The sequence below is a fragment of the Nannobrachium achirus genome (assembly GCF_963921795.1).
Source record: "Nannobrachium achirus genome assembly, chromosome: 19".
NCBI classification, from domain to species: domain Eukaryota; kingdom Metazoa; phylum Chordata; class Actinopteri; order Myctophiformes; family Myctophidae; genus Nannobrachium; species Nannobrachium achirus.
In genome coordinates, this window is record NC_137826.1 from 4,721,911 (window position 1) to 4,743,529 (window position 21,619).

General features: G+C 44.3%; 2 protein-coding genes across 2 annotated transcripts in view; both read right to left on the reverse strand.

The window, feature by feature from the left end:
* Nucleotides 1-1,063: 1,063 nt before the first annotated feature.
* On the reverse strand, nt 1,064-2,995 carry pou4f3 (POU class 4 homeobox 3; the record flags this gene model as incomplete). The annotated part of the gene is made up of 2 exons (XM_080749886.1): nt 1,064-2,191; nt 2,876-2,995. 2 exons carry the CDS (start codon nt 2,993-2,995, stop codon nt 1,064-1,066), a joined length of 1,248 nt encoding a protein of 415 aa, XP_080606012.1.
* Nucleotides 2,996-20,018: 17,023 nt separating this feature from the next.
* The window catches only part of rbm27 (RNA binding motif protein 27), a 48,904-nt gene continuing 47,303 nt past the window's right edge, over nt 20,019-21,619 (reverse strand). Inside the window, exon 21 of the mRNA XM_080749884.1 lies at nt 20,019-20,156. Coding sequence (XP_080606010.1) covers nt 20,058-20,156 — 99 coding nt within the window. The 3' untranslated portion in view covers nt 20,019-20,057. The remainder of the gene's footprint in view (nt 20,157-21,619) is intronic.

Here is a 21,619-nt window from a genome sequence, read left to right on the forward strand (position 1 = left end):
TCTAAAAATGTTTTTTTTTTTTTTTTTTTTTTTATTATTAATACAAAACGTTTTCCTGAAAAAACTTATGTTGCTATCATTGTTTCTAAAACGTTGTCATGTCAAGGACCCCCAGAATGATATGTATTTGGCCACGGACCCCCATCGCAAAATATTTTGTTCCAGGGACCCCCAGAAGCAAACATTAGATTTTTTTGTCAATTCTGCATCTAGCTTAAGGCCACAGACCCGTTGGGAAACGAGTTTGGGTCGACTTTGTTTTCGGTCGGTTTTTCCTGTTACCCACTATTAGAGTTATATACGCTACACTGAGGAGGATTGTACAGTATAGGCCTGCCTATATTGTGCGTGTGAACTATTACAGTTAACGACTATTAGAGCACGCTCATTTGCAAAGCAATGTGTGTTCGATTAATATTGCCAATATTCGGGAGGGTGTTTGTTTGGAGCATTTGCCAGAAAATAGCAGATCTACCAGCGCACGATGCACCACACTGTAATGTGTTGTGAGCTTGTAGATCGGCTTGGGCAAAAATATTTGGTGTAAACGAGGGGGAAAGTACAGTTGTAAATCAGGTCTGTGTTAAAGGGTCCCAGGATAATGATCTATGAGTCAATTCACCTCCCATTACTCAGTGAAGGAAGGTGGGTGTAAGACTATATAATAATAATAATAATAATAATAATACACAATGGACATCAAAAACTTTCCCACAGACCTTTAGCACAATTATATAGAGGCTATATGTTATGTTCAACACCAAGACACAGGTAGAAATGTGCATAGTAATAAATAAGACAGACGAAGAGTGAAGGACATCACCAAAATGAACTCGAGTAAAATTGATAATAAATCCCGCAAAGTATTTGTTTCTGTGTTTGTTTTTGCGAGAAGAAAAGACATATCCCAGAAGACGAAACGTGACGAGATGCTGTTGATATAAATCCCATGATCGTCCCAGTGCAGGCTGTAATGTTGCTCATATTGTTATCATAATCACCCGATCAAAAATGTTGTATCTTATTCATGACTGACGCAGCGGCGGCGCGTAAAACCCAACTTTCAATGCACCGCCGAGTATTTCATCCGTTTCTGTTTTTGCCGCTGGTTGCAGAACCACACCCGCACCACGTTCTTTTTCAGGTCCAGCTTCTCGGCGATCGCGGCGATCTTCTCGGACGAGGGCCGCGGCTGGATGGCGAAGTAGGCCTCCAGCGAGCGCTTCTCCGGCGCGGCGATGGACGTGCGCTTGCGCTTGCGCTCGGCGCCGTTGAACAGATCGGGCTTGCTGTTCTTCTCGCGGTGCGCCGCCTCGGCCTCCTCCAGCCACGCGCCCAGCACGGGCTTGAGCGCGATCATGTTGTTGTGCGACAGCGTGAGCGACTCGAAGCGGCAGATGGTGCTCTGGCTCAGCGAGCCCACGCCGGGGATCTTCAGGTTGGCGAGCGCCGAGCCCACGTCCGCCTGCGTCACGCCCAGCTTGATGCGCCGCTGCTTGAAGCGCTCGGCGAACGCCTCGAGCTCGCGCGGGTCCGACTCCACGTCGCCGACGCCGACGGCGCACCCGGGCGGCACCCCGACCCCCATGGAGACGCCGCCGTGCGAGACGCCCGCCGCCGCCGCGCTCATGGTGGCCATGGCCTGGTGGAGCTGCCCCATGGTCTGCAGGTGGTGCGCGTGGTGGTGGTGGTGGTGGTGCGCGGCGTGGGGGTGGTGCGGGTGGTGGTGCGGGTGTCCGTGGTGGTGGTGGCTCATGCCCGGCGGAGGAGGAGGGGGCGGCGGCGGGGGAGGGGGCTCCGGGGGGCCCCCCATGCCGCTCAGGCTGGAGGACAGGTGCTCCAGGAGGTCGCCCGCATCCAGGCTCTGTCCGAGGTGGCTGAGGTGGTTGTGGTGCAGGTGGCCCAGCGACGCGGCCAGGCTGGAGTTGAGGTGGTGCTGGTGCTGCTGCTGCTGCTGCTGCTGCTGCTGGGAGTGGGACACCGCCCCGGTGTGGGTGGAGGCCGAGGAAGACGAGGTGGTGGTGCAGGCGGAGGTGCAGGGCACGCTGCTCATGGTATGGTACGTCACGTCGACGGCCTTGAACGGGTGGCTCTTGTTGTTGCCGGGAGAGAGAGAGACGGCCGCGCTGTCAGCGGCGGCGGCGCGCACCAGCAGGCTCTCATCAAAGCCCGAGAAGAGGTTGGCCTGGAGCTGGATGGAACAGAGGAGAGGGAGAGAGAGAGAGAGAGAGAGAGAGAGAGAGAGAGAGAGAGAGAGAGAGAGAGAGAGAGAGAGAGAGAGAGCAGCAGTAGCTGTCAGTGGGGAATTGTAGCAGCCAGCGCATGCAGGGAGGATTTCAAACAACATTTTTTCTTTTCCTCTCCCTCTCTCTCCCCGAAGGCAAAAAAAGCTGAAGCAGGAGGAAGGAGGAAGTAGAGGGGGGGTGGGGGGGTAAAAAAAAAAAAATCCTAAAGAACAAGCACGCGGGTCATACAAATTAATATGAAAGCAGTTTTGCTCGAATAGACAGACGTGGATGAGAGAGGAAGGGGAGTGTATGAGAGAAAGGGAGAGGGAGAGGGGGAGGGGGAGAGAGAGAGAGAGAGAGGGGTGGGGGAGCGCAGGGGGGAGAGTGCAGGCTAAAGACAGAAAGTCAAAGAAGACAAAAAGCTGCAGGAATTTCTGTCAGAAAACTAATTTAAAAGACACATTTCTTCTTTCAAACCCTGTTAATGTGCCCATATTTTGTAACTCTGTGAGTGCAAGTGTACACACAGACAGTTGTAACACTCTCAGAGTTAGGATATACAGGCCAATATAACACCGTAAACGCTCCACAATACATCACTCCCCCCCGAACCAAATCCCACCACACCACCACCACCATCAGCCTACCTGCGGGGCGGGCAGGCAGACCCTGCGCATGCCCTCCGTGCCCGCGTGCAGGCCGCTGTACTTGGGCTCGTGCAGAGGCGGGTGCATGGAGAAGTGCTGCTTGCCGTTCATGGCCATCATCGTTCGTCCCGTCCTCTCTCTCTACGAGCTGCTGTGGCCCCTGTGCGGCCCTGACGCGCAGCCAGGGGACATTGGAGACTGCACGGTGCGAAGCGCACTGGGAATGAAACTATGGCTGCTACTCCCCTCTCTCCTCACTCTCTCACCTCAGCACGGACTGAGCTGCAACACCGGGGCACAGCCTCCCCTCCCCTCCTCCCCTCCCTCCCTCCCTCCTGCTCTAGTCTCTCCATCCATCCATCTCTCAGTGGTGGAAAAAGTACTCGCATCTTATACTAAAAGTATCAATGCTGCGATGTAGAAATACTCCGTTACAAGTAAAATTCCGGATTTCAAAAAAGTATAAAAGTGTTGGCATCAAAATGTACTTAAAGTACCAAAAGTAAAAGTACAATATTATGTTTGAAAATAGCAGATCTACAAGCTCACAACGCGTCGAAATGCGACGCCTTGTGAGCTTGTAGATCGGCTATTGTCAAATAGCCTAGGTATAAATTATAGGGCTAAAGTTGTTAATGTATGTTTTATAATATTATAATTTAGATCTGCAAAGTAACTAGTAACTAAAGTTTTCAAATAAATGTAGTGGAGTAAAAGTACAATATTGGGATCCGAGATGTTGTGGAGTAGAAGTAAAAGTATTGGAAATTGGAATTACTCAAGTAAAGTACAAATAACTCAAAAGTGTACTTAAGTAAATGTACTTAGTTACTTTACACCACAGCCATCTATCCCTCCCTCCCCACCCACCTGCTCTTGTACTCAGCTTACAAGTTAGGCTATACACCGCAAGTCAAAGGGGGAAGCGGCGGCTCAGTCTCTCGCCTCTCTGCGCTGTGCGCAAGTGTGCCCGCGCGCGCGTGCGTGTGTAGTTAGTTGTATGGCTGTAGTTGCGGAGAAATAAAAGTAAAACATCTTAAAGATGAACGGTTAGTGAAGAAGGCCTAATGGTAGGGGCCTATAGTTTGTTTTTACATGGGCACGATATGAGATTGTGAGTGCTTGTCATGACCCCAACTGTTTCAAGTTACAGTATAAAACGTAAAACGTAAAGTAAAGTAGCATATACATAAGTTCATATCTGAAGCAATCTGCCAGTTTAGGTCTGAAAATGCAAACATGATGGACCCCGTACCAGACTTACATTTTATTAATGAACACTGGACGTTGGAAGTGTCAAATATACTCCCTTCGTTTATTTATTTATTTGCCTGGGAAAATGTACATTATTTAACATTTCCTTTTCCCACATGTAAATGTGCCAGAGTAGGTAGTGTCTTTTGAAGAAAGAAAGAAAGAAAGAAAGAAAGAAAGAAAGAAAAATAACAGCCAGTGCTCATTCAACGCCTAATGGAAATATTCATTATGATTATGTGTTGAAATCCCTTTTGAAATAATTGTAGAGTTTGTTTAATACACACATGAGAGAGGAACACGTATAGCGCTTGAATGGTTTCTGCAACAAGGCCACTTCAGCACCTCGGACAGCGTCTGTTATATCCCGGAGGGTACTCTGTGTGTGTGTGTGTGTGTGTGTGTGTGTGTGTGTGTGTGTGTGTGTGTGTGTGTGTGTGTGTGTGTGTGTGTGTGCGTGTGTGCGTGCGTGCGTGCGTGCGTGCGTGCGTGCGTGTGCGCGCGAGTTTAAAGCAACGTCCCAAAAGTCTGCCCAAAAGTTCAACTCGGGTCACTTTTGGACGGGATGTCAGTCAGGCTGCCATTTGAAAAAATAACTGTTTTGAATCCATGCAAATCTTTTCTAGTTCTTTACACTCTTATATAGGCTGGAATATAGGCTACCAGCACTTTACACTAATTGGGTGGCCTCTCCACAGCTTTCCAATTGTGTATCTGTCCTCCTTCAGTTCCTACAAGGTCTAATCTAGCAGCCTAAACTTGACAGCCCTAGTAGTCCGTATAGTGTACGGTGTCGCTTGCCGACAACGACTGACGTAGTAGGCTACAAAGCTGTCAACGCGCGTTGTCAGCTTTGTAGCGTGAAAACCCGTTATGGTCGGCAAGCGACAGCATTTACGCTTTCGGGGGCACGGAGGGGGCTTTGGCTTATGTCAGGGGTCTTCAACGTTTTCAGGCCAAGGACCCCTGTTGAGAGAGAGATGAAGCAGGGATCCCCACGACCTCTTCATAGAATCCACATCGTTTCATTGTTTGACAGCACAATCATCAGAGTATTTTGGATTCATGTCAATTTGTGTTTTCAGATATTTAACCACCTGAACCGTCAATACTTAATAAACTTAACCTTTCACTCTGTACTTAGTCTGCTCTTTTTCCCTCTACACCAAACCTCTTTGCCGAAAATAGCAGATATACAAACACAAATAGACCTCGCAGCGTGAGGCGTTGTGAGCTTGTAGATCTGCTATTTTTGGCAAAAGTTCTCAGAATATGGATGCTAGGGTTCAAGTGGTTAATATAAACAAAAGAGAAAAACTTTTCTACCACACAAAGATTTGGAGGACCTCCTGTAGTAACTCTGAGGACCCCCTAGCAGTGGCGTCAGTTCAGAAAAGGCTAAGGTATGGCAACATGAGTGACACCAGTCATGTTGCCATATACCTTAGCAACAGGCATGATACATTTATTTTAAGAAGTACCTTCTATCTTTTCCCAGTTTCTAAGGTTTCTTGGGCTGGATATGGTAGCCTGGAACTGTTGTTCAAGTGCAGCTAAACTCGGCATGTAGTAAACGTGCCACAATTAACAATAATGCATTGCACCTGTGCAGCTGACCTGCGGAACCTGGGAATATACCATTCTGTCAAGATGGGGAGAATACAATTATAATACCTTGTTAAAGTGACCATTTTGTAAAATTTTGCATTTCTAGTTAGTTTACTGTAATTTAACAACATAATAACCCGCACAGATAGACAAAGAGACATTCATGGATTTATATTTAAAAGTAACTTTTATTTTCCCCCCTGGCAGCTGCAGATACCCCTGCCATACCCAATTGACGCCCCTGCCCCCTAGTGGTCCCGGACCCCCTGTTGAAGACCCCTGGCCTATGTGTATCCCTCCATCCATCCATCCGTCCATCCATCCATCGGGTCACTACAAACCGACGGCAAGAAGAGCTCCTCCAGCCGAAAGAAGAGCCCATGCGGCCGGAGGGGGACCGATGACACAGCGGTTCCATCCGATCCTCGGTGCCGACTCTCCGGTTCCCTCAGACCGTGAATAATTCAGCAGTGCGGTGGCAGGCATCCATTACCACGTTGGCATGTTCTTATTCATTATACAGATTAAAAACAGCCGCCCATCTTTTCTCACCTCGCGACTATAGGCTGCTTTACTCGCACACCACACCTGGATATGATCTGCTGGTTTCTAGACTACAGCATGCATAGGATATACACATACATCTGGTAGGCCCTAAAAGATGGTAGCCTAAATAGGCCTATATGCAGATCCTATATAGCAACATACAATCGGCCTACCAGTAAGACTCCCTAATCGGGAGATGTAGGAGCAGTGTCCATTAATGTTGTCTGCAAAAAGCAACCTCATGGTGGCGCTAGAAGAGGGGCATGTGAAAAGTCAGGGGCGGAGATTGCGGTTTGCCAGCCAAGGAGTGTGTGTGCTAAGTTTGGCATGGATAGGGGTAACGGTAGCCTTAGGCTACATTAAGACGTATTCTGCCGAGACTTCCGCATTGTGACATTGGGATGGCAGAAGCGTCTTACCGACTTGTCAGACAGTTCGGGGGCATGGTCGGCAAAACTGCAATAGCGGCTCTACACATGCACAAATGTGTTTTCCTCGTTTGCTGCAATGTTAGTTGCAACTGCGCCTGTTGGTGGCTGGGAAGCATTATTGTGCATTCTTCTATACGTCATGTCCTTGTATAAGCGAATGGGGGACTCGATCAACGTCACGTGATAACTGCAGCCATGTTTAACCAAACCAGTGACACTCCGACCCACACTTGGTAAAAACTATTGTTATTGATAAATACGGACTAATCTATCTATAAATGCGAGAAGTCTCTGTCTGTCTGTGTGTGTGTCTGTAATCCGCGTATCTCGAGAACCGTTCGTCCCACCGGCTTCAGATTCGGCACGCGCGTTCCCCGCCGCGGCACGGAGTGCAGTGCCGGGTCTCGACCCGACCCGACGCACGGTTTTCCCGAACCGGCGAGAAACGTTCGGAATCTCCTTATGCGGGGTTGATTGTTGACATCAGGCTGTTCCGGAGGAAATCGGTGCCGGAGATAAGAGTAGGGCCAAAAGTGTGGTGTGACGTGACGGACAGACTGAGGGACTGACTGACAGAGGGACTGACTGACTGACAGACAGCCAGTGGAGGTTTTCATAGTAACCTCAACCTAACGGTCAAAAGATCTTTTAGGTCCATATAGGCCTCTGATGTGGACATCACTTTTATAACTTTACGCATGGTAACTTCACTCTTCATCTCAAAAAGCGAAAATGAATGTATTCATCATTCCATTTCGAATGTTTCCCTAAATAACACATGAAGTCCCCTTCTCACTCTCAACACAGCAGCCCCCCTGTTCCATCTTTTTACTTCTTAATAACCAGCTCGGCCCATCCATAATTTAGTGGTCATTGTGGAATGTTTACGACTTGTCATCTGTGTGCATTCGCGCCCCGAAGATCTCATCGGACATGTTTTATGGATTTGCTTGTTGGGAAATGTGACAGCGTGCAGCACCCTTTCCCTCCACGCCTGCATGGCCCTGCATAGGCCTGGACATGACATGCAGACTGACTGCACGGTGAATGAAATCCTTAGTTCAGACCAGGGACGTGCTGGCCATTGGGAAAAGCGGGACAACTCCCGAACGGCCGGTTCATTCCCGGCCGGTCCAGGCCGGCCATTAGGAAAAAAATAAAAATAAAATGTCGGTCTTCGTTCCATTTTGGGGGCTGGGCGGCCAACAAAGTAAATCGTCACTGTCGGGCAGAAACCTCGTATCTCCAAGTTTCATATGTATACATTTTTTCGCAAAGCAAAGCCCTGCTTCATCATACAAGGCACAAAAGTAAAAAAGAAAACAGCCGATCTACAAGCGCACAACGCCTCGCGGTGCGAGGCGTTGTGTGCTTGTAGATCGGCTGTTTTCACTAGTTTAAATCATTTTTAAAATGATGAATACAAAACAAACGGTTTTGGACAGATAAGGTTTCCACCCGGCAACGACGAAATATAACTCAAAAAAATAAATAAAAAATGAGGGCCTCTCCAACTCTTTTTCAGGGGCCCAGCACGTCCCTGGTTCAGACAGAGCAGGGTCCACGCAGGGATCCTCAGGGTCCCTTGTTTGAGGGGGATTCCAAATAGACCCCTTACAGATCTGTAACTCTGATGTGGCACCAATGGACCCCTAAAGGTCCATTGGTGCCACATCTCTGCTCTCAGAGTTATGGGGGCCCTGCTTGAACTTGAACATTGAAAAAACAAAAACACACAGTGTGAAGTGAGTGGTGCTATTTATGAGTTAATTTCATTAAGCATCCGCAAGGCTTGGCCAATGTGACCCTGGGGCCTGGACGTACAATACACTTTGAGCCTTTGTGCCAAGGTGTAGGCCAGATGTAGGCCACGTTTCGCGATGTTGGAGCTTAGCTCCTTCCAGGAGCACCGCTCCGAAACAGTTCGAGAACCAATGCCTTTTAGTGTCCATTTAACTCAGCGAGTGTTGAAAATCTTTAATTCCTTAATTTTTCATTTTTCATCCAGTGCCAATTGCCTAAGCTGTAATCCTGAGCGCCGCTCTCCCTCTGCCAACCTGCGGAGAGCCCCGAACTGAGATCATGCTTCCTTCTGTGCATGAGGAGTGATCGGGCCGCTTCTTATCACCTGACAGGGGGAAGCTTCCCCGGTTGGACGTATAGCGTGTGGAAGGAACACGTTATTCCAACCAGTTCCTTTCCCCTCCATCAGGCGCCCTGGTTAGCCAAGGCGAGGCTTTATAGCGAGTGTTAAATTAACAGGATTTTACTGTGTAGAAATACTGTACAGCAGGGGTCTTCAACGTTTTCAGGCCAAGGATCCCTTAGTTGAGAGAGAGATGAAGCAGGGACCCCCACAACCTGATTCTGTATAGTTAGCACGATCATCAGCATATTTTGGATTCATGTTAATGTGGCTTTTCAGATATTTAACCATTTGAACCGTCACTTAATAAACTTGACTTTTGACTGTACTTAGTCTGCCCTTTTCCCCCTCCAAAGCTCTTTGCCAAAAATAGCTGATCTACAAGCTCACAACGCCTCGCAGCGCGAGGCGTTGTGAGCTTGTAGATCTGCTATTTTTGGCTAAAGTTCTGAAAATATGGATGCTAGGGTTCAAGTGGCTAATATAAAAAAGGGGGAAAAAACAACTTTCTATCACACAAAGATTTGGAGGACCCCCTGTAGTAACTCTGAGGACCCCCTGGGGGTCCCGGACCCCCTGTTGAAGACCCCTGCTGTATAATAGGCTTCACTCAGGTGACCCGGCTGCCCCTCCCCCCCCACCCCGTCACGGGCCAGGGGTAGGTTTGACACACGGCCTCCCTCGAGGCGGGGGGGAGGCGACAGTTCTTGCGTTAAAATCAAACAGGCTGTGAGTGGTTTCACTCGCCTTCTTGAAGTAAGAAATGCCCATGCATTATTCAACATTTGAATGTGTCAGGAGTCACCGAAGCCACATTATTACACGTCTGCCAGACAGACAACGGTGGGTTCTACTTCTGCTACACTGTTGGACCTATTTGGAATTCAGGTTGAGGACATATAGGGCCTTATAAGATTTACCTCTTATCCCTAAACTTATTTGCCATTTTTAATATTGAAACACATATGAAACACATTTTAAATAGTTCAAATAGCTGATCTATAAGCTCATTGTGGGAGCCAATCAAAGTTGGGGTCATCGGGATACCTGGGCCTGGGATTAAAGGGGATAGAAAAAAAATTGCGGAGGTGTGTAATTAGGGTATTTTTGGGCTGCTGAATCCATTTTCAGTTAAAATGACTCCTTGGCCCAGGAAATATTTAAAAAACTACAAATTAGTTTAAAGTAAAAACAATCTCAGGCATGCATGTCAGCGTTAAAGGTTCAATTTTAAAACTGGGGTTTACTTTTAAATGACTTGTAGTTTTGGAGATATTTAACTTTTAAAACGTAGTACATTTGAAAACTTTGGCACCTCGCTGTTCCTTCATACTTTAACCTAGAAACCTGATTCACAATTTAAAATTTCCACCTTATTGTGACATGCATGCTTGAGATTTTTACTTTGAAATAATTTGTAGTTTTTTAAATATTTAAGCGCCCAATGCATTGTCAATGACAATGGCCATTTAAAGGAGAGTGAAATTGAAATGAGCCATCACCCAATCAGTGTTAAAATACAAAATAATGACTCAAAAGTATATTTAATTTTAAGCACCCAATGCATTGTCAATGGAAGAAGTACAAACTTTGGCAGGCTACTAGAGCTACAAACTTACACCTAGAAACACTGTTCAAACTATCATGTTCAGCTTACTGTGGAAAGTCTGGAAACGTTTGCCTGAAAATGATGTTTCATGGTTTTAGAGATATAGTCTTTACACAATTCGGAAAATTAACATGGGGCTCAATGGCAGATTTGTGCGCCTCAAAAAAAACATGTTCACCTAGAAACTCCATTCATACTTTTTATAATTCACCTAACTGTGGACACACATGCTTGAACGTTTTACTTTGAAATGTTTTGTAGTTTTGGAGATATTTAACTTTTAAAACTTAAATCTGAAAACTTTGGCACCTCACTGTTCCTACATACTTTAACCGAGCAACTTGATTCACAAGTCAAAAATTCCACCTTACTGTGGACATGCATGCTTGAGATTTTTACTTTGAAATAATTTTTAGTTTTTGAAATATTTAACTTTAAGCGCCCAATGCATTGTCAATGACAATGGACATTTAAAGGAGAGAGAAATGTAACCATCAGTGTCAATTCCAGACATGCTAGCATTGGGATTTGATCCCATGACCTTTTGATGATGGGTCAAGAGCTTTTCCTAATAAGCCACCCAAACACGCACACTTTGGGTGCCTAGTGCAATTTCAAAGACATTTTGAGTTACTCATGCATATCTTTACAAAGAACATTCCAAAGTAGCCTACTCCATCATCAAACTGGAACCTCTCGGCTGGAAGTCAGATCATTAGACCACTCAGGGACGGATTAACCCCGAGGGCGAGGGCCCCTGGTCGATATTTTTTTAAGGCCCGGCCCTCCAGCCCCCACACTCCACCATAAACCCCCCTCCCCAACGCGCACTACCCAGCTCGGATCTTAAGCCATGATGATCATCTGTGGTAGCCTGATTTCAGAGTCAGCTCACGCTTTAGTCTGAAACTGTGCCCTATTCTGAGCGATTTACAGGGGAGGGACCTTTTTGCGAGCGTGCACGCGCGCGAGTGATCGCGACGCACGGTGATCGCAACGCGGTGTGTGTGTCTCTGTCTGTGCCAGTGACTGCTTCCACACAGAACTGCGACCAGAAACATGTAATCAACATTAACAGCTCGGTGAAATCAGCACGCGTGCGTGTGTGCCTTTTTCAGCTTGCCTGTGTGTGTGAACTTCGTTTGAATCGTTTCAACTGCTGCGCGGATTGGATATTCGTTAAACCCACTCCCACCCTCCGCGCTCATTGGATCAGACGCAGTTTTTGGCTGCTAAACTGCCGATTCATTTACTCAGCTCCAGACCAGAGAAACAGTCCACTCTGAGAGTGGGCGGGGTCTATGGTCTGGAACCAGGCAGCATCTGTGGGCCAAGAAAGCACCTGTAGACAACAGAGGAGGGGCCCACAAATTTGATTTATAATTAACATAGGCCTATACATTTAATAGTAAATTGTCAATGACCATGCGGCCCAGTTATCCCAAGGGCCCCTGAGAGCCAAGGGCCCCTGGCAATGGCCCCACCGGCCCAATGGTTAATCCAGCCCTGGGCGCACCGTCTCAGGCGACCATGAGCCACGTGAGATACCGCCGAGCGAGCGAGTCGCCGTGTCGAGCGTTACGACGGTCGCATGAGCCAACTCAGTGCTGTTACCACCGAGTTATGTGCCGTTATGGACAGAATAGTAAATCTTCAGCCCTCCGACTTTCGATTGATTGCATGCACTTCCCACACCCTCTAAGCGGGGGGTGTGGGGGTCCTCCCCCAGAAAGAATTGAACATAGTTGTTTTCTGGTGAATTTTGAGAGTTTGATACCAAATCCAGGAGAAATGACAATTCAGGAGCACCGCAGGAGATGGGGTCAAAATTCAGGGGAGTCCTGCCGATTCAGGACGGTTGGCAACCCTGCTGCAGTCTGTAATCCGATCTACAAGCTAAAAGCGCGTTGCATCGCGACACGTCTTGAGCTTGTAGATCAGTTATATAGAGCCTACATAAGAGTACTTTTACCTTTTGTACTTTAAGTATATCTTGATACCTTTTGTACTTTTAAGCAAGTTAATTTAGTAACCCCCCGCGTGGGGTGTGTGGTCACTCAGTGCCTGCAATCATACAGAGATATTCACTAAAGGAGGACTTTGCCACTTTTCAAAACCTATCTTCGTATAATAGGCCCTCACTAATGTTCATAATAAAATTGCAATTATTTTTTAAACAATATTTTTGAAAAAATATTTTAGATTTGTATTATTGCGAGAACAGCTCCACTTTAACATTGCAACTTTTCAGGAATAGAAATCCTGCATTTTCTATTAGCTTGGATTCCCCATTGATGATGTCACAAGACTATGGATTTCTGAACTTCCCACAGCTCTCCTAAGAGACTTGGACAGAGTTCTTTTTTTTTCTTCTTTTTTTTAGAAAGCAGCCTTGGTCTTCATCAATGAGGCGTGGCATGAAGGTGGTCAGCCTGTGGTACTGCTGAGGTGTTATGGAAGTAAGCCATTTACCATGAGAGGGCGTGGGTTGTTGGCTGATTTACCACTGTTTCAGGGTTGTGGCACGAGGCGAAGCCGAGTGCCAAACACTTTTTGCTTTTCTACCACTTTTACCATATAAATGAATGAAAACACAGTTGTAACTTGCAAGGATCTTTAGTTACAATCATTAATTGTTATAGTGGGCGGGGTCCATGAGCCAACCTAAGGTTGTTGACTGATTTACCACTGTTTTAAGCCAATCAGAATCCAGTATTTGAACATGTGACCACAAAAAGTGGTAGAAGCACAGGTTTGCTTTGATAAAGGAGGCCTTAAACTCATCTGTGTGGTTGAGTCTGCTCTCTCTCATGTTCATCTTGAACACACAACAGTGTGGAGCAAAACCAGCAGCCATCTACCCAGGGATTTTAGAGCACGTTGTGCTTCCATAGGTTGATGAGCTTTATAGAGATGCTGATTTCCTTTAGCCAGAAGCACCTGCCCACGGTGCCAAAACTACTAGTAACTGGTGTACTGACCATGGCATTACTGGGCTTAACCCATTTAGGCCTAGAATTAGAAGGATTCAAAAGACACTTATAGAATCGGGTCAAAATTCTAATTTTCACGATTTTTCAAAAATAGCAGATCTACAAGCTCGCAGCGCGGCACTCGGTGCCGCGCTGTGAGCTTGTATATCTGCTATTTTTCAATAGTTAAAGCATAAAATAATGAAACACAAAATGTGTACCTGTTCTAAATGGGTTAAAGGTATATTCAGTGATTGTATTTCATTCAAATAAAAATATAATTGGTACATTTTCCATTCATTCTCCTCACTAGAATGTGTGCTGACCATATAAAGACTTCCACCATGGAGGAGGGTCAGCCAGTCCTCGACCAATCAGGGTAGATTGGCCGTAGTCATGTTATGTCAATCTGGGTAAAGTTATGATGTTTAGTTATGATTGTCAAAATAAAGGTTTTGAGAACCACAGTCGCTCTGAACTAAGAAAGTCTGCTAAATGCCTAGATTGTAAACTACTGAACTCATAAAATGCCAGAGTCTGGTAGTAAATCAGTACATACATATCCTGAAGCTGGAGACGTAGGCCTACCGATATTCAGTGATTGGGTCTAATGATCAAAACGAGAACATTATAATGGTGTAAAAAATCTATAAAAAACTAAACATTTCCATGCTGTAAGGCCAGTAAGGGACAAGATGACCCCCAGCCACTTTCATTATCACTGAATAAACCTTTAACTGACCAGCCAACTGGCCTGAACTGAACTCCACATAATCTGTTGTCAAAAGGAAGATGAGACACCCAACTCCCCTTTAACAAAAAAATTTACAAAAACAATATCACCAATACCTACCTTTAAATGTGGACATTGTGATGTCAACGGTTATTGTGATGTCAGCGGTTAGGAACCAAAGAAAGGACACCACACAAGATTTTAAGGTAATATTGCGGAATGGTTTCTCTTTTTTTCCCCACCAATGTTGAGCAATCTTTTTTTTGTTTCTTTTTTATCTTTTAAATCAGATATTTAAAAAATATAGATGTTTTTAATTTCCAATTCATATGAATTCTTGTTTGATGTTTCTTTTGTTTCTTTTTTTTTTCTTGATCGCCCTCCACGCAGCCCATTCCTTCATCTTTATTGGCAAAAGCAGACATGCTAGTAAATTAGAAATCCTTTTTTTTTTACAAACAGAATAAATCAAGAAAATACATCCACATCCTGCAAATATAAACAGTAACAAATCCAAAACTATTATCCAATAAATGTTTTACATTTTTACAGTTGTGTCGTAGTAGCATACAGTATAGTACAAAAAGATAAGCCAGGTCTATATTTCGGAGTACATGGAGTTGCAACACGCAGATCAAATATTTTCCGTGCGCGACTGCAACACCACCGTACGAAGGAGCATTAATTAGGCATTAGGGGAGAGAGAGAGAGAGATGGACATCCTTTCTGAAACTTCATTTACACAAGAGCCTGACCGTAGATAATTTCTAACATAAAGGCTACCGCCAGTGACCTAACCAAACTATTTCAAGCATTTTTCAATCAATGCTCTAAAAAATTAAGTTTTCTAAAAATAGAAAAAAAAAGGATAGCCGATTCCTGCAAACTGAAAACAGATAGGAGCTGCATTTGTACATTTAAAAATGTGATCTAAAGTTTAACATATTACGGCTCCACACCGTTTAAAACAAGTTTATTGTAGCTCTGGCAGACGGCGTGGTATCTTGCTTACACCCGACGTATGTTTGAAATCTGCCATCTGTAGCTTTCCGAGCCGAGTTAAACAATGACAATCATATTACAAATATACATATGGGAAAAAGTAACCCATGTAAAAGAAAAAAACTAAAACATGCACCCCTGTCATTTAAACTGGGAATTCATCGATGGAATGGAGCTTATATTACTTAGTAATACAAGGTGATCAGGTCACTGGCAAAGGCCTTGAGATACCAGACTGCATTCTGTGAGATATGTAACCCAAACATTAGAGCAAGCAGCGGACATCTCTAGGAGTAGATGGAGATGAATGCAGGTAGGGCTGTCACAATTATTATATAATCGTCTAATCGTGATTATTTGACATTATCGCAATTATTTTGTCATAATCGCCATAATCGTGAATGTTGAAAAATGACCGAAATAGTGGAAATAGCAGATCTACAAGCTCACAACGCGTCGCATCGCGACGCGTTGTGAGCTTGTAGATCGGCTATTTCCACTATCAAAGTTATTTTTTAAGTAGCAAGTTGTCAAATATGTCAGTAATTTCTTTGTATATTTAGGTTATGTGTCATATCTACCATGTACAACTTCAAAGCCTAAAAGCCAAACAGAAATGTAATTGTCAACGACAAAAACACAATTAAATCGTCAATCGCCAATTATTTGAGTGACAATTAATCGTCATGTAAAATGTCATATCGTGACAGCCCTAAATGCAGGTGAAAATAAAAACAAAACATGGTATTGTCAGTAAGTTCTACACCATCATGTAGAACTGGTGAACGGTAGTGTACCACGGTACATTCACAAATGAAAAAAAGTGCTCTCGAGTTAGCCGTTAACTTCTACCTCCCCAACGACAAAATGTGTTTCTCAGAGGCAACCATGACTAGGTTTCCACACAGGCTGAAAACGGGGTATTCTTTTCTACCCATGTACGTGTAAAACAGGAGAAGGCTGGGTTTCATTGCCTTGTTGACATAAGCAGTAATACATCACCATATTTTGGTATTGTGACTTGGGATAGCCTGGCTACTGGCTCTAGTAGCAGATGAATAGGTTGTATAATGAAATAATATTTTCAACACCACAACACTCTCACAAAACAGAACACATCTAGACAGAAAAGTATTAACTTGTCGTGTGGGTCTACCGTGTTAAGAGAATTTCTCCCACCCGAGGATTACTAAATACAGTATGCGCAAGACAAAATACAAAATATAGCTTTTGTCATCAAAAAGGGGCCCCTTTCTGAAAAGCGTGTCGCTTAGGGCGCCGTCTCGCTAACTTTAACCCATTTAGGCCTAGGATTATTGACTGCTTTAACTATTGAAAAATAGCAGATATACAAGCTCACAGCGCGGCACCGAGTGCCGCGCTGCGAGCTTGTAGATCTGCTATGTTTGAAAAAGTCGCGAAAATGTGTGCACATCTTTGACTATATGTATTTTCAAAGCGAACGTTTGTAACTCAAATTTAGCTTCTGGGTGGTCCCTGGAACTAGATATTTTGAAATGGGGGTCCGTGGCCACATAAATATCATTTTGGGGGTCCTTCACATGAAAAGGTTCGAGCACCACTGACATAGTAGTCTCTCAAGAACAGACTAACTGAGCTCCAGTTAAGTGAAAGGGACCTTTTCTTTGACGATGGCTGGCCAGATTGCTGACATAGAAACATAGGTTTTTTTTTTTAAATCTTAGGATTCAAAAGACACTTATAGAATCGGGTCAAAATTCTAATTTTCACGATTTAAAAAAAATAGCAGATCTACAAGCTCGCAGCGCGGCACTCGGTGCCGCGCTGTGAGCTTGTATATCTGCTATTTTTTTCAATAGTTAAAGCATAAAATAATGAAACACAAATTGTGTACCCGTTCTGAATGGGTTAATCTACAAAAACCTGCAGCACTGTGCGTGAATCAACGGTGCTTCAAACTGCTCAGTGAAGTCGAGAATGTTCACAGAAAAATGACTGCTGGGTTGACGTTACAAAGTACACGGGCTGGTTTAGCACTAAAACCACACTGCTACTACACGACTCTTTGCCCCCCGACAAAACCCCACTCACTCAAAACAACTTAGAAATGAACGACAAAGTAAAAAAAAAAAAAAAAAAAAAAAAAAAAGTATCAACAGTTATTCCTCTTTCAAACATTTACAAAATTTACAAAAGTAAATCACAAATTCTTGTAAAAATCCAGCCTCGAGCTGATTATGTAAGGCGAGAAGGAAATTATATATTAAAATCAAATGTTCAACATTACATTCAAACACCTGTCTAATAGATGTCAGAAATGTTTGACATGGGTGACGTACGTGATCCTGGTCCTGACAGGCCTCTTGGACGGCCAGGACATCGACTGGGGGAATGGGCCGTGTGCCCGACTGTTGTCCCCGGGCTTCCAGAAGGTGGTCTCCCAGATTCCTGTTACCGCTCATCTTCCCATGTAGCTTCAATTGATTGGCTCATTTGATTGATTGCTGCCGAGACCAATCAAACAAAAGCGATGGGATAATCAACTGGAACATTAAAGGTGATACACCATGAAATTTCACTTTTCCTATTTTAAAACCTTTTTTTGGGGTCCCACTAGCACCTTCTATCCTCACAAAGTCCCATTTCTGACCGTTGTGTCTTTCTCTGGTTTTTTGAAGGCGAAGGTTAAAAGTATCACACGGGTTCTCAAAACAGGCTATCCAGATTTGCTGCCGATTGTGACGTCATCTGCCGATTGTGACGTCATCATAAAAAAAAAAACTTTTCAAAAAAAAAAAAAAAAAAAAAACATTTTTTCTCAAAATGTTTTTTTTTTTTTTGGGGGGGGGGGGGGGGGGGGGGGGGGGGCGCAGTTCAGGCCAAAGGTGGTACTGCAGCTGAAATGCTCTGAGAGCCATTCAAAAATGAGAGAGGCTCTCTATTCAGGAGTGGTAATTTAGCCTCAAACCTTTTGAAAAACGTTTTTGGGACAAACAATATGACATAAATACTTTTTAAATGCATGGTGTATCACCTTTAAAACGGTAACGCCACCTTCGGGGAAACCCGGGACTACAGTACAGTGACGCACAGAGCCTTTTTAAGAACTCAAAAAACTTTCACGCTAGGGAAAAAAAAGTGGAACACCCAAGTAATTATTTAGGCTAATATGTACAGAAAGTGGCACCAGACATCAAGTCAGGAGAAAAACTAAAACAATCAAGAGGGGATGCCATTTGTAAACATTGTTTAGGGTTTGTCTGTCGAACCATTGCACCATCACTGCTCTGTACCTGTGCTCAAGTTGTGACGCGTGTATGCCTTTTGCACCAGAAAACGCCTCCCCCACTGTTTAACCCATTTAGGCCTAGGATTATTGAATGCTTTAACCAGTGAAAAATAGCAGATATACAAGCTCACAGCGCGGCACAGAGTGCGGCGCCGCGAGCTTGTAGATCTGCCATTTTTGAAAAAGTCGTGAAAATGTGTGCACATCTTTGAATATATGTATTTTCAAAGCGGACGTTTGTAACTCCAATTTTGCTTCTGGGTGGTCCCTGGAACTGAATATTTTGAGATGGGGGTCCGTGGCCAAATACATGTCATTTTGGGGGTCCTTCACATGAAAAGGTTTGAGAACCACTGACATAGTAGTCTCTCAAGAACAGACTAACTGAGCTCCAGTTAAGTGAAAAGGACCTTTTCTTTGACGGTGGCTGGCCAGATTGCTGACATAGAAACACAGGTTTTTCAAAGAATCTTAGGATTCAAAAGACACTTATAGAATCGGGTCAAAATTCTAATTTTCAAGATTTTTCAAAAATAGCAGATCTACAAGCTCGCAGCGCGGCACCGCGAGCTTGTAGATCTGCTATTTTTCAATAGTTAAAGCATAAAATAATGATACACAAAATGTGTACCCGTTCTAAATGGCCGTCCTCACATTGGCTGGGTGGAAGGGACGTGCGCCTGCTTGTAGCCAGTCTGTTTACACTATGCAGCTAGCAAGCCCGCTAAACTGTTCAGTCCAGCACGGCATGCCAATTCAGACGGAACGCTTGTTGACGCGCAGGCACCCGCTCACCCGACTGCTCGCACCCGCCTTGTCCGTCAAGCGATGCGAAAACTCAAGTGAGGAGGGTGTGGTTTGGGACACGTTCGGGCGCAAAAGACAGTTGCGATGCAGTCAGTGTCAACATCCCATACCGTTTCCGTATTCACGCGGCAGCCATCTTGCTCAACATGGCTGCCACGAGAATATGGGGCGATATTGCCTGTGCTCATTTGCACGTGGGCTAGTAGTAATGTATGTTTGGATGCTTCATGAATTGCACACTTTCAGTTCATAAACTCTTAGCACTAGATAGCGGATGATCATCTCTCACTACAGCGGTACAGGGGACGGCACATTTAACTTTAGGTAGTTGGGGGTCCTATGTAAGATCGCTGTCCCCGGTTTTAGGGACAAAACTGGGAACGATAGAGGATAGCTTAAATATGTATAAAAATACCTATTCACAGTAGACACAAATGTTGTGCATTACTGATAGCATCTGCTTAAACCACACTGAAACTTACAGACATATAGATTTGTTTTCTATTTATAAGTACAACTTAACACTTAATCATTCTCAGCAAAAGTGAGACGTTTTAAATATGCCTTCCGTCAAGTCAAGGGATACGAAAAAAATAAAATAAAAATAATAAGCTTTGCCCTCCAGGTTTCCTTACACACATAACTCAAGTGAAGACATTAGTCATTTTCATTAGAATGCCTCAAGTCTCCAAACACTGGAAAAGGAGTAAAAAGGTGAATTCAAGTCGCAGCAACTCAGGACGAAAAGAGGAGAACCGGCCATCTGGGAGTAGAATAAGGGGGTTTGTGGTTTGGCTTTGCCTTCATGGTCTCCATCTCCGTCTCCGGCTCTCGTATTCGTCGTCTTCGTCCTCGTCTTCCTCCTCTTCTTCCTCTTCAGGCAAATAAGAGCTACTCTCCTCCTGTGGGATGGAGAGAATTTAGTACCCAATGGGACCACGAAACAACGAACTGTGTATTTCTCATCAGCGCTTGAAAGACATGTACGTTGCAATGTAACGCGTTGTGAGCTTGTAGATCAGCTATTAATTTGGTGGGATGTACATTGTCTTGATACTTCAGACATATTTCTAACATTGCACCAAATCATGTATCGAAGCAGGCCAATAGAGACACACGGGCGCCTACAAATTCACGCCCCCTATTGTGACAGCGACCCCACTTCGGGTAAGGAAGAACGGTGCACTGCAGCTGCCAATGCAATCCCAATGAGAGGCATCGTGAAATATCATAATTTCAGTGGTTGACTACTGAGGCCATAGCGATTTTTTTTTTGTGTTCTAATAAAGTGTCCCATGAGTTTAATTTTGCCTTTTTAAAGTGGCATATCTGTCATCTTGATACACTACCTGCAACATACTTTAATATACTTCATCTGTGAGTCAAAAGTGCTAGCATTGGAATCTTAAGTTTAGGTGGTCGCATGGTACACACGTCATGGACGCATCCCTTGAGGTTTTCAATACCCAGATACGCTTGTCTCTCATGTATAATTAGGCTGTTTATTTTTGGGAAAATGATCGCATCTCGCTTCTTCCAAACGAGTCTTGCAGGTTGTTTTTGGATTAATGCTAACCTGGAGAATCCACTCTGTAGTTGAAAAAGTCGGGAACTTCAAAGGCGGCGCTCATAAACGCACAGCAGTAAAGACAGTGATGTCACTGAAAAGCGACAGGTTCTGTGTCTGCCGGTTCCCCTCTTCTCTGTTAACATTATGGGTAATCCATTCAAGTGGCAAATTAAACGTGACACACATCATGTATTTAGCAAACAAGAAGATATGTTGTCAGGGTCAGGCCATACATTTGAAAACATATTTTTATTTAAATCAATATAGTCTTCAATTCGTGTAGGATTATTTTAATATTAGGCTAACAACAGTTGAATTGCAATGACTTTCTATGGGCTGGCTTGCAGTGCACCGTTCTCCCTTACCTGAAGCGGGGCCGCCGTTTCAATTGTGGGCGTGAATTTGTAGGCGCCCGTGTGTCTCTATTGGGAAGCAATTTAAGAGCGTCTTTATACTTAGATTAAAGCAAAATAAAATCTCCCGACTGAAACCTTTGTTTTTGTTCAGCCAAGTCCTAATCAGCGATTTGTCAAATAGAGTGAAAGGATCCACCAACATACTAGGGCTAGGCAATAGGGCCAAGCATTTTGACAAAAAGATGTAAAATATAATGATGTTTTGATAGTCATAACACCGTCCAGTTGAAGAAAATAGGGATTGATGTTTTAACCTTAGCTTTGACCAAATATCTGAGATTATTAACGTTTTCTGAAGATTGAACATGAATTCTATTGACCACTTCAAATAATCTTTTGATTTTAAAATAACTAATAACCAAAAATGTGTGGTGATTGA